Raw genomic sequence first — 14,117 nt, forward strand, 5'->3', positions numbered from 1 at the left:
CTCCCGAAAATCCAGCGAAACCAGAAACCGCACGGAAAAACTTTCGTTCGCAGCGGCCGTGTAAAAAGGATTTAATTATTTGCTCTAAGGATATGCTCATCAAATGGGGGAGAGAATTTGTTCCTGAGTGTTTGCCGACAAATAGAAAAAATATGTTTCACGTCCACTTGGCAAAGGCGTTCGGTAAATAAAATCAAACCAAATAGAACAACTGACTACACAGGAGGAAAATTGTAGGAGAGAAAATTGTACTAAAAAGCTTCTTAGGAAATACAGAGTTTTTTTTAATATTAAAGTAAATCTCTCAAATTATATTAATTCATTTCACATATTTACATTTAACTGAAGAACATAAAAGTGTGACTTGTTGTTTGAAGCAACTATTCTATTACTTTCTTAAAAACCAACAAATAAATCCGATTGATTTGTTTTCTCTGCATGATTATTGCTGTTGTTTTTTCTAATACGCTTCCCCTTTTTCCATCTAAGCTGTAGTTTGTGTTTTTAATTGTGAAATGAGCCCGAAGCGCAGGCCTAATCCCAGACTCGAACTCAGATTGGGATTCTGGTTTAGCCGCGGGCTAGGCTTCTTCGACTTACCCCCGGGAACCCTCTCCCGAATGTCAAATGCAGGATATATGCCGTCGGGCAATTACGCCGGGATGGAAAAGGGAGGGAAATCTGGGCGGTGGCCACGCCCATTTTGGAAGAAGGGAAAAACTTCCCACGCACCGAAAACTGAGTTACGAGTCGTAATTTGATTGTTTTGCCTTAGTTTTCGAGAGGGCAGTGCTTCCAAAACTGTTGATTGTAGTGATTAACCAGCAAGGAGCTGTGACAGAGATTTTTACCAAATTACAGGGCTCTATGGAAATTGCATGTTTTGACTCTTGGGTGGAACGCAGCACGACACGCGTCGATATTTGTTCAAGTTTGTTCCCCTTCCCCTCAACCTTTCTTCCTGCCACCAGCAATTATCTGCCGCAGCTGAGCCGACTTAGCCAAGTCACTTGGAAAGTTCTCAGACTGACCGCAAGTCAAACTTCTCGCCAGCGTAATGAAGTGAAACCCAAAACAATTGAGCAAAGTTCGGCTATACTTCAGTAATTTGTGAGGGATGCAGAGAAAGAAAACTATAAATTAAACACACTGATAATATTTGAACAAAAAAATCATTTGAAATTCCAAATCTGTAGTTATTTTATTAAAAGGAGATATGAGTACAAGAACTGAACTAAATCTCATTTAGTTACATTTTTAGGCATCTCAAATGCTTTCCATTGTCTTACTCTCAGTGTAAGCTTTGATGGTTTGGCTCGTAACTTTTTTATGACTCACTTGGCCCTAGAAATTTGCGGTTGCTGTCTCAACCGCCCATCTCCACACTCGCGTTCGCCCAATTGTCGCTGCTCCACTCCACTCTGCTCCACTCCACAGATATTATCAAAAATTTAGCAAGACGAGCGGGCGGGGAGGGCATTAAATAAATAATTTAGCTCCGGCAGGTAAACGAAAATTGTTTCTTGATCATTTTAATGCACCCAAAGGGCCGCTCCCCCCAAAAACGAGAGATAGGAAAAAAGTTTTCACGATGAGGGAGCCTTTTTACGTGACATGGAAATGGAATTGGGGTTAGATGGGCGGTGAACCGCCTCGTTCGTTTCGCTTTCATTAATATTAAAAGCAGTCCTCGCCATTGGACGCTCATCATTTGAATAAAAACCGATATTTGTTAATAATTGTCACAGGACATGCGAAAGGAATTCGATAGCTTAATTTGCGGAGCGGGCCGCTTGGCTAATTGAAAATGTAATTAAAGCACGCATCGATGGGCGAGCGTCCTCTTCAAGGAGCACGCCACGGCATTTTGGCCAACACTCGGGCGTGTTCCAGGCTCTCGGCTCCCAGTAACCGGAGCCACCTTCACAGGGCCCAAAGGCCGCCAAAATAATATGAAAAAAAGGAAAAAGAAATGAAACAGAACCCCGGCAAAGTGTGCGGCAAGTGTGAAAGATGCGAGCAAGTCCAGAAGACTTGGCCCAGACCGTCAAGCCTATCGAATTTCTTGGCTCGTTGGGAAAGTTTTTTGTTCTTCTTTTTTTCGTATCTGCCTCTGCTGACCAACTCTTTTTTATGGCCATTTTATTTGATTTTGGGCTGGCTAATTAAATAGTTTCGCTTTGGCCGGCGGTCAATCTAAAGTTGTTGTGCTTTGTCTTTGTTTATAAGCCATAAAAACAACGACAATTGCTACAATTGCAGGTGGTTTCAGGCAGCTTTATCGTGTCCGTTTATGGTGGAAATTGTTTATGCGACTATCAAGAGACACCTTATGGCTCATAAAGTGGAGGGATGGCTTTGCTTTGGATTGTTGGATTGTTGGATTGTTGGGAGTGTTTAAAATGCAGACGGTGTTGTCTAATTATTAATAGATTTGCGGCAGCGAGTGTGTTTGAAATGGAAAGTAGGCAGAAAGCAGGAACCAATCCACTTGGTTAAGGTTCTTTATCTAACTAAAACTGTGGATTATCTTCCCTATTATTTTTCAAATTCCTAATCGGTTCATTAACCCCTTTGAACTGTCGAACAAATCACATTTCGGCCATAACAACCCTGCAGTTCTGGATGTCCACTGTGGACTTTTTGCAATTAGGCAATCAGTGTGTAGGAAAGGAAAAGGGATATTCCTAAGTGTTCCTCTCTTTCTCACTCTTATAACACGAATCGTTGCTTGCACCCGACGGCGGCCCGACTCCAAATTTGTCTTCTATTCTTTCGATCGGAGAAAAATGAAACTGCGTCATTCTTTTAAGTAGTGCGTCGACTATTGGTTGTGAAATTACTTCACTTGTGCAACTGGCAGCGGAAATGTTTAAAAATCATGTAAGTGTCGTTAATATTACAAAAACATTATGTTTTTTACTACAAACTTATTTAAATCTTTTTAGGATTCAGCCATACATATGTCCCATAAATTCGTTTGAAAGGTAAGTTTACTTTAGATTAAAAAAAGTAATATATAACATGTAATAATAAAAATATTTGTACCATAGATGGACGCAAAACAGCCGATGGCCTGCAAGTACTCCACAGAAGTGGTAAACAAAAACTTTCGAATTTCATATTATTTATGTACTTATTTCTTATATTACAAAATAAGATAAATTAATAAAATAAAAAAGAATTAAATATATATATATTGTTTTTCATATGAATTTGGGGATGACATTTTTAGGCTTGACATAGATGATTTCGCTAAGGACATCCTCGCAAAAGCCATCGTTGAAAACTTCGCCTCCACGTCAGCTACGAAAGCAACAATGGCTTATACGAATTTTCTCCATACAAAATTCGTATAAGCCACCGACGACTTGTTCGATGAAACGGACAAAAAAGTCATCGAGAGCGACATGTATCCCGAAGACGGCGGTGCCATATAAAATGTCTCTATAAACTCGCGCCGCTGCGGCTAAGGCTGCTACCCCCGCTGTCGTCGGTGCGGCTTCGCACACTTCTTCGACGACAAAGCAATTTTGGAACTGCAGGGAATTATACGCAAACAAGCCACAAATTGTCTATAGCAGGGCGCTATTAATATGCGATTTAACAAATATTTAGCGAAAACACATGCAACGTGTGCCCCGAATTCGAAATGAATCAAAAAAGGCACAACGTATCCCATATATTCATTGTATTCGAAAGTCAAGAATTTTTACGAGCTTGGGAAAATAATAATTTTATGGCTAAAAATTGTAGCTTGCACGTGCATGAAATTAATGCGAGGCGTTTTGTATATTTGTTATTAGCAGAATTTAAATTGCTCCTCGATCGATTTCGATCGCAGATCGCAGCTAAAAAGCTAAAGAGCCCGGTACGTTGACATTTTTGGTTTCTGCATAAGTTCTTTCCCGTTTCTGGTTTTGTTTTAGCCGCGTTTAGTATGCCATCGATGTCGCCGGCATATTGGCTTGTTGTCCATGGCCGATGACGATGACGATGACGATGATGTTCGATGTTGATGATGATGGAGATGGAGACGAGTTGATTCTACTCCTAGTTAGAAGACGGCCAGATCGCCAGAGCCAGTCGCTGCATATTAATTTGATAACTTATATATATATATATATAACTCCGGCTATATTTATTTTTGCACACGATGTCGCCTGGTCGTCGCTTGTCGTTTTGGCTTTGTATTTTGCTCTAGGCCTAGGCCACGACAATCTCGAACATTTGTTTGTCCACAATATGGCCAGGCCATGGCACTTTTGACAACTTGACAGTCGTGCAGACAGTCCGCGGGGGGCGGGGAATACGGGGGAGTTATAGCCGGGCCAGGAGGCGGAAGAATCCGGCCAAGACGGGCCGACAGTGTCTGCCTTTGGCATTGGCCATGGCCATATCGTCTGGCTCATTTAATGGCCAGGCGTGTCAATTTAAAGCGACATTTATAACCAATTTGTAATCAATTCTAACAATCAGCCAAAGCATGCTCCCCACACTCTCCTCTTCCCCTTAGCTCTCCCACTATTTTGTTGTGAATTTATTTATTTACTTATATATTTTTTCTAATTTATTATTTGCAGCGGCCGCCGAGCTCTTCGCTTTCCTACGGCGGCGCAATGAACGACGACGCCCGATCGCCGGGCGCTGGTAGTACTCCCGGTCCACTGTCTCAGCAGCCACCTGCCCTAGATACATCAGACCCTGGTAAGTCCTTTAAAAATATTCTAAAAACTTTTGGGATTAAGAAAGAATGAAAAAAATCAAGGATGTACCAGAATTTTTGAAGATTTTTATGTGGTTTGCAAATGTGATGAAATCAAATACTTATTATAGATTACCTTTATTATCAGATAACTCAATTAAGAGGAATACGAATTATGTGGAACCAAATTTAGTTGCAACTTGCCAATCTTAAATTAAACGATACGTTAGTAATAAAAATGTTTAGTTTGCCATAACAAAATAATAACTTTTGAAAGACAACTTAAGAGTGCAAGGCACGCGCAACCCGTACCATCTTGAGTTAGACACACTTTGGAAACCCATTTCATTCGATTTACTCCACTATTTTAATAAATCTTCAAATCAAGCTCACTTTATCCAGCAAAACGAAGTTAAAGCCGTAGCTGATTTTAGCCAGTTTCGATCGTCTTAATCCCTATCGAATGTGTTACACACTTCACACCTCTCGAGGCGGCTGTCTCTCTCTTTTGATTATGTTGTTTGCCTCAGTTTCAAGTGCCGCCAAAGCTTTTCGACCAAGATCGCCGCGTAATCGTATGTACAACAACTTGACAAAAGAGTAACAACAACTAGGGTCTACAACAACAACCCGGAGCAACAGCAACAACCACATTTTTCTAGGGACTGCCCTCAGTTGGCGGCTTTTGAGGCCCTAGACTGCCTGTCTTGGAGTTCGGAACTTGGAACTTGGAGCCCGCCGGTTGGAGCTCTAGACTCGCCACTCCAAACTCCACTTCAAGCTGCAAAAGAGTTTTATGTGTATTTTTTAGTATTTTCCCCGCTCTCGCTGTTGCTTTTTCAATATTTTTTCGAGTGCGACTGACTTTGCACTTGGCGCTTCTTTTTGAAGATCTCGTGCCGTCGGAGGGAGGCAGTCAGGTGAATTATTTATGGTGATAGGCAAAAATAATATTTTGTTTTTTTCCCCCTTTTTGTTTTTATTTCCTCGGAGAGCGCAAGTGCGTTGTTTTCCCCTTTGTTTGTTTGGCGGCAGCGAAAAAACAAAACCCCTGGCCAAAACAGCACTCGAAAAAGACACTCTGGGCCACTCGTCGAATGCTCTCCAAAAAAATAAAGAAAAAAAACCGAATATTGAGTGGGGAGACCAAGGTGATAATGCAGTTTCACTGCTAGAAGAATTTATGTACTGGAAAAAATATTAAGTGGAATATGGAGACTATTTAGATAAATCAAAATATTTCAAGTTTAATGAATTCAATTTAGATACTGGCAACTAAATGGCATTCTATGCTTGAAGCATTCAAATCTTATCGCATGAATTTATAGGTTAACGATAATCTCAAATTACAAGTATTTCTTCCTGTGTAGAAGAAAGGGAAGGGGTTTTTGAAGAGGGCTCTGAAGAGTAGGAGGCGTTTCGCAGCCAATCCATTGACGTTGACGTCAAATTCGAAAAACTTTAAAGCGCGCCGAACAGCAACTTTAACGATTGTGTGCGAGTTCCGCCGATGTCTATATACATACATACATACACACAAACAGATATATAGCCTTTTCTATGTGTGGTTGTGTGTGCGCGCCATTTTGATTGATTTATCTACACGTCGTTTGACTTTGTAGACAAATTAAATTTCGGCATAGTTCAAGTTGTGCACTTCGGAGCACTCAATGCAAATTATCTACAGTTGAATAATTTCTAGCAGCGCGCAAAATTTCCATGTTAATTTCGTACCGCAGCTTCTTCTTGTTTTCCAGCGATAAGAAAATGGCCAGCCAGTCAGCCACTCCCCCGCCCCCTTTCCATCTTTTGTGGGAAATTTGCGTCGCGTATTTCGGGCGTAGCAAATAGATATTTTCCACATTTTAAGTAGACAAGGCAACGGAGGGCGGAATGCGGTTGCCAAAGAATATATTCTCGGAGCTGCAGAAATTCCATTGCAGAGGCAAAGGCAGCGGGTAGGGAATATTTTTCTGTCGTAATTTTATGCACGAATTCGTAAAATGTTATTCAAATGGAAAATGTGATTTTTATCAATTTTGACAGGAATTTCATGCCCCAGCCAAGAGCACAAAGGGAAGGCAGGGGAAAGGGAAGGGGAGGGGGAAAAGGAGAGCTCGTCGGTGCACAAGGATGCGCGTCCTGAAATTTCCCGGAATTGTGCGAGAGGTCATGGAAGGCGGAAAGGGAGGGATGGGGAAATCTTTCCCTAGACCTTTAAGATATTTAAGGTGTGTAATTATGTTCCGAAATGGCTGATAGATTTCCCCATAAAAACGAGCAACGCTGGCTGACAGAACTAGTAATTATGCTCTAACCCTCATCAACTTCAGACGGACTTCAATTAAAAAATATTCGACGATGACGAGCTAATGCCTCGTTAAAGAGCCAAAGATACCCGAATTTAAGGCCCAATCTGTTTATTTACACGGCAAGTCGTCAAGTGTCGCGCTTAAATGCAAATCAAAACGAGATCAGTCCGGGGGTCAGGGAAATAAAATTCGAAGCGAAAATAAACAGAAGCGACGGGCGGTCGACGTTCGCCAAGCGGGCAACCCCTTGAATTTCCCAACCCTCCGCCACTGACATTGATTGAAAATGCTGCGTGACGTAAATTAACTTTCATGGGGGTTGTGGGTCGAAAGTGCGTGTTATCCTTTCCGCTCGGGAAGTTCGTCAAGCCGCAAGACCCACACAATTGCCAATTGTTACAGTTTTAAAACATCCTTTTTCGCCTAAAGGGGAGGGATGTCTGATGTGGCAGCTTGTTTTTGTCACTGCGGCATTTAAATCCTGCCCGACCTTGTGTGAAGTGCACTTTTTTTCTGCCGACTAAGGCGATTATCGCCGGCCGCTGTTGTTCTAGCTTATTTACATTGATCGAATGTTTTAGGGCAACAACAAGAAGAAAAATAACAATAACAGGAAGCTCTAACTCTGTTTGTTATCTTACCACGCACAATTAGACAATTTCCATTTGTGTTTTCCTCGGCTTTGTGCCCCTCAGCGTTGACAGTTTTTCTCAGGCATTTCACTCAGTCGCCTTGGGAGTTTTCTTGCCAGTGTCTTTTGTGATGTGAAAGCATTTTCCTCACTTCTCGTTCCCTCACCCCGCCCTCTTTTAATTGTATTGTCTTTCTTGGTTTGGGAAAGGAAGTGAATACGCTTTTGGGTTCTCTTGGATTCTTCATGCAAATTTTAGATATTTTTAAAGCACTGAAAAGAAGAAAAACCTGATTCAAAAATTAAATAAATTTTTTAAAAATATATATTGCTTTCCTTCTTGTTTTATTTAAAGTAACCAATCTATCCATGGATCGCTCATAAATGTAACCCCCTTTTGATATTCGAATATCACCCAATCATAATTCACACCTCACCAGCATCTGCTGATCTATCTCTTTGCATTCCCACAACTTTTTAACTCTTTTGTCAAAACTCTGACACGAACTTCCCAAAGCAGACACTGATTGACAAAAAAATGAAATTAAAATTTTACGCATTAACGAAGGCGAAGAAAAAACCTTTTGAATGGGAGAATGGCAGAAATTGCCCGTATCTGCTCGGGTGTATCTCTTCTGAATGGGAATCGGAATAGGAACCCCTAGAATCCTGGAAAACGTGCCAGACCAGCTGCTACACGTTTGGGATTCCGCTCGGGTTGATTCGCATTCGCACTCGCACTCGTAAAAATTGAAACAGAAATGCGATGGATGTTTCATAATGAGGAGTGGGAGAAATAGTCGGGGGAACAGGACCAAAGAGAGCTTATGTAACATTACGTCAAACGGCACAAAAGGCAATACATCTTCATCCCCTAAAAAGCGACAGAACAGAACAGCAGAGCTCGGGACTTGTTCTTATTTTACAATGAAAATTTACGAACTGACTGTTGCTTTTTTTCGCTGGCTGTGCGCATTATCATATTTCTGGGCCGACACGCCAATGAATAGAATGCGCATCGAATTTCCCGGCAGTCAGCCGGGATCTTCCCGGGTAACCCTCACATTGCCGGAATCATCAACACCAGCAGCACTGGGAGTTTCTCAGCTTTTTTAGCCGGATTTCCCCGGGAGGATGGGGCGGAAGGTCGCCGGGAGTTGACAAACAAGCAACACCAAAAAGTCGTAAGAGGGTTGCTCAACTCAACTCAACTGAACGCAACTCGACTGACGAACAAAATGCAAACTTCCGTGCCGTCTCTTTCGCACGTGTGTATACCCGTCTCGCTCGCTGCGAATCGTGTTTCATGGGTGGTCGCTTTTGACTTGAAATTTGTCTAGCTTTACACTTATCGCCGTAATATAGTTATGGATCTGCCAAACTGGCGGTCGCATAAATTAGACACAGCTGGCCGAACACTCTGGCCATCGGGTGATAAGTCCGCGAGAGAGATGGCAAGCCCCATCGAGAAAGAGACAGAGAGAGACTATCAGAGATAAGTATTTTTTTAATTTCTGTCGCTGCCTTAACCTCGATGCTATTCATTCTGAAGAACACATTAAAAATCATGTACTGCCGACTTTTATTATTCATTATTTTCGCATTCATTTCGGTCTGTCTTTCAACTGCATCCGCGAAAGAGATGGCTGCAATCGAAGAGAAAGAGACGGCGTGCTTGTGGCGTGCCATTAATAGAGCTATCAAGTGCCGCATGCTGCTGATGACAGTGGCGGAGCTTATCAAGCTGCCAGTTTTGCAGTTTCGCAGTTTAAAACTGCATTTCTCAACACACAAATCACAAATCACTGCGCGGCATGCAATCTCTCACACAAATCATTTCATTTTTGCGCCGGCGAAGCCAAGTGTCATTAGCGTCACACGTCCCGATCCGAATCCCGATCTGACGAACCTTCCCATCCCCCATTCCGCCTCTATATGGCCCTCTTCTGGTGCCAAGTGTTTATTAGTACGAGGCATTTATCAGCAATTATAATTATACGGCTCTCTCCCGCCGCCTGAATGTGTGTGAGTGCTTCGAGCCCTGACGACCTCTCGTTTTTGCTGAAACCAGAATCAATGACATCGCCGGAGATAGCGACGCAATCCGCAGGGAACACGGAACAAAATCAGATCATCTTTAAACCCTCACTATGCAATACTACTCAAAAACGAAAAATATATTTAAAGATTCGCTTTCCTTAAAATTTAAATACATAACCAACACATCTTCCATTGGCTCAACTTATTATTGAATTTCTCGAAGGTGTTCAAGTTTTGTAGGGTTTTTTTCATAAGTTATAAAATATTCCTCTGTGCACTGGACACATTTTCAAGGACTGCACTGTATGCTAAACGTTTTTTAAATGCCCAGTCAGGCAAATTAAGCATCTAGTGTTTTGGGCAGGCTAACCAACAAGCTCTTGACCGGCCACGCCCACCACTGGAATTATCCACCGCCCCCTTTGGAGTCAGTGTTTCCGTTTTGTTCGATTCAGAAACAATGCCACAAAGGCACGTCAATTTTTACAGGCAGAAAAAAATCACAAATTTAATTTAAATATTAAAAGTAATTATTTTAATTTAAATTTAAAGAATATAAAAGAATTGTATACTCTTTTGATGATATAAAGATACTTTATCAGCGTTAAAAGTAAAATTTCACTAATATCAATATTTCACTTTCTTTTTTACCATTTATTTTTGTGTAGGCTTTCCTTGCGCCCACTGACCACAGTGGGCGTGGCAGCTACACCCCCGTCCCCTTCCTTTCCCTTTTGCCTGGGCAAACATTCAATGACAAATTATGCGCCTTGTGGCTGAGTGATGGGCGTGGTCGGTGGTTCTGTTCACCTGACCAACTTGGCCCTCTGTTCCGTTCTGTTCTGTTCTGTTTTGTTATGCCACCTACTAACTTAACTTAACTAACGAACCGCCCCCGCCCCCTCTGAATATCCAGAAACCTAGAAACCGCCCACCTGGTTGGAGCGTGTCGAGGGCGTTTTGTGAGGAAATTTTGACATTTTGTAATGCGTTCCTCCACTGCCCTCGAAAAACAAGAAATTATCTAGCGTCAACAGGAGGAAAATTGTACACAAAATGGTAAGGAGAATTGTGTAGAAAACTGTGGTAAATATACCTGTATTTATATACACATTTTCTGGCCCAGCGGAATGGAAATTGTAGGTTAGCCTAATGATGAACGACATTAGCAAAGGGGGGAAAATTGAGAGGGAAAAGCGAGTGGAAAACGGACTTCTTGGCGATGCAAATGGGCTGATAAAGTGTTGATCACGAGGGCAAGGAACCGAAGATGATCATTGAACCGTCTGCAATTTTGAGTCACTTGGCCGGCAATTGTCTCCAGTTTGCGAAATAAAATGGAAATCAGCACAAAGAAGGCAAAGTGCGGAATTTCTGGGACTTGTAAGCCCCCCCTTACCCCATTACCCCTCCCCCAAAACCACACCCACTGCACCGGGATGTATACACATGTGTCTTGTGCTAAATTTAAACAACTTTTTCGCCCGGCCATATAACGCTTTCAATGGAAAAATATCTTTTGTAGCGCCAAATGGCGCCGTGGCACAAAAGTTCCATTTCGCCAGGCGTTTTTGTACTTATATTGTTTCTGTTCTGTTTTCTTCATTTTTTTTTTTTTGTGTGTGTGTTGTATTTTGCGAACCATTCGTTTGCTGGCTCTTCAAATATTCATTGAGTTTGACTAAAAGGCCCCGGCAACCCACTGCCATTTCATTAGCTCGCCGAAGTTGGCCCAAACATATGGAGCAGACAGCCGGAGAAATTGGGAGTGGGAGCCGGAGCTCAGAGCTCCTCTTCACATTTAAATGCGCACATAATTTCTAATTTGTGCCTCTAATTTATGGGCTCCAAGTGGCAGCGAGAGACCCCAAAAACTTAGCACAACAAACTTGCCAATTTAACGGGCGCCCAACCAGAAAAAAAGAAGTGAAGTAAACTCAAGTAAAGTAAAAGAAAAGCGAGCATAGTAGAGAGTAGAGTAGAGCAAACTGAAGTGAAAGCGGGCGGCAAAAAGTTTTCCTCATTTCGCACTTGTACGGCAGAAATAAGAAATAAATAAAGCCATTTCTTCTAATATACAAAAAGCCTCGAATGAGAAAATTACTTTTTTATAAGGCAGCCCACCGAACAGCCCCCGAAAAGCGAAAGTAACCACCCAACCCACAAGGCCACACCTTGATGTGCAGGGTGGTTGGGTGGTTGTGTGGGTTGGTGGGTTGATGGGTGGGTGGTTGGATTGGTGGTGTTCACAAGTACATTGCCAAACATTGCCTAATTTGGAATTGCCTATGAAATGTGCATTAGAATAACTAGAATCTACTACCGAAGTGTCACCCTTGGCAGAGCGAGAAGGAGTCCCCCAAAAAAGGTGTGTAATAAAAATAAATGTCTGTCGTTTGTTTATATCAAGCAGGCGGCAATTTCTTGGCCGGAAAAGATGCGTATTATTTTCTGTTTTCCGTCCGAGTCTGCGAAGCGAACCCTTTGCAAACACCTGGTGTGGTCCACTATAGAACAGAAACTGAAAAAAAAAACTAAAGGGAAAACGGGGAAATTCAAGGGGCGAAGAGGAGCACGCACATCGATTGCTCAAAGGGCAAAAAATCGAACTGAATTTTACGACATAAACATAAATTTTATGACAGCCCAGGAAGAGTAAACGGGCGAGTCGGGAAACCGAGACCGGGAAAAGGAAATCAATTTTATGCGCTCTGGCCAGAAGTAAGAACAACAAATATGGGGCCCCATCAAAGCTGGGGAGCAGAGATCTATAAAATCTATGTGAGAACTATTAAAAAGTCGTAAAAAGAAAACTATGAAGGGGTGCGTTCGAGAGGTGGGGTTTTCCTCTCTTTTTTTTTTTGTTGGTGGGTGAGTGTGGTGTTATTTTACGGGCGGCCTTTGGCTGTCGTAAAGTCGCCAATGGAAATTTATTTCTGGCTTATCGCCTGGGAAGTGGCGTAAAAACTATCGGCCCGAGCGGCATTAATAATGCCATTACAAGTGTAATGTAATAATTGTCCTTGGTCATCACGGCATTCCCTGCAATTAGGTCGCCTCGAGCTCCATTGCATTATTCGTGTTGGCCTGTATTTCAGTCTTCGTTTTCTTTTTTTTTCGGGGCCTAATGTAAACGCATTTAAACGCAATTACTTTTCACCCAACGTGTGTGCGTTTGTTGTCTTTTCTCTGCCGGCCAACACGTACCAAAGCCATTTCTGTGGCTCTTCGGCTGATGATGATGATTGCCGGCGTCGCTTCGAGTGTCGTCATAAAGATCTTTTATCAAAACGTTAATGGATTGACTCATACAAGCCGCTCTCTATCTCTTTCTCCACTAGGGAAAATAATTATACAGCAATTCACATTCAAAATTGATGTGCAAGCTATTTTTCTTAACTTTAAATTGATAATTTGGTACTCAAAACAATTTTAATCGTTGAATTAACGCATCAAAACCAACTGCCAAAAACCAACAGCACAGGATCATCTGAAATTATATACATTTTTTTTCAGTGTAATCTTGCGTGCACTTCTGTGTGCATAGCATTTACACGTGTCTGTTGGCCGAGTTTTTGGGACAATTGCAGCGGCCTCGGGTCTTCGGCTCGTGTAATATATAATGGGAAGTTAATGAAATGCCTCGACAACCCCCGCCCCGCTTATCTGCGTTGAAACTATTATTAATTATAGGCGCACCCTAATTTGCTGCTAGTCGGGTATCATTTGGAGTCCCCAAAGTCGTCAGAATGTGCTGAAAGCCTATATTAATTGCATTTTAATGAAACGGCAACAGCAATAGCAACTTTACGGCCTCGGGCTGAAACCCTTTTTCTACGGAATCTAGATCTATTCTGAGATCCTAACGGCCCGATACGAGCCTAGTTGTTAATGATATGGTAAATGTTGATTCCTTGGAGAGCTGGCTGTTGTGTGGAATATTTTCAAAAAGATTAACCAGCCTTCAAATGGCACTATGTCTATCCCTGGTTGGCTTTTATTGGTCGGACCGCAAATGAAATTAAATATTCGCACTGGTGCGAAAAAAAAGTGCATTAAAAAAATGTGAGCCTCTGCGGTTGGCGCATTTGTTGTTTTCGTTGCATTATCAGGCGCCATGACAAGAAAAAAATCCACGAAAAAAAGGCAGCAAATAAATAAAACATGCATGTGGAGAGGCTTATATAGCACATCTGTCTCTCTGTGTGTGTAGGTGCATTGTTGCTGATAAAAAATTCATTAATTCATATACAAAATGCAATTAAGCGCAGTGGCTGCCACAATAAAAGCGCGGAATCAGTGATGACCAACTAAAAAAATTAAGAGCACAGCGCCATGAGCTGTCGATAGTTTAAATACCCTCGTTAAGCTTAATGGTTTATTTGGATTCGAGTTATCTAGTCTAAAAATCAACTCAGGTTGCCTTATA

The 14,117-nt window shown here is 41.9% G+C and overlaps 1 protein-coding gene and 1 long non-coding RNA gene across 4 annotated transcripts in view; both read left to right on the forward strand.

Moving 5' to 3' along the window:
* LOC108087072 (homeobox protein homothorax) overlaps positions 1 to 14,117 on the forward strand; it is a 112,624-nt gene that overhangs the window by 50,432 nt on the left and 48,075 nt on the right. For all 3 annotated transcript variants that reach the window (XM_043209136.1, XM_043209137.1, XM_043209138.1), the window contains exon 7: positions 4,584 to 4,707. In XM_043209136.1, the coding sequence (XP_043065071.1) occupies positions 4,584 to 4,707 (124 nt within the window). The remainder of the gene's footprint in view (positions 1 to 4,583; positions 4,708 to 14,117) is intronic.
* LOC108098814 lies at positions 2,871 to 3,193 on the forward strand. The gene is made up of 3 exons (XR_001771871.2): positions 2,871 to 2,883; positions 2,949 to 2,987; positions 3,054 to 3,193. It is a non-coding gene; the product is annotated as an uncharacterized LOC108098814 (long non-coding RNA).

This window comes from Drosophila ficusphila, unplaced genomic scaffold, assembly GCF_018152265.1.
Source record: "Drosophila ficusphila isolate 14025-0441.05 unplaced genomic scaffold, ASM1815226v1 contig_791, whole genome shotgun sequence".
NCBI lineage: Eukaryota > Metazoa > Arthropoda > Insecta > Diptera > Drosophilidae > Drosophila > Drosophila ficusphila.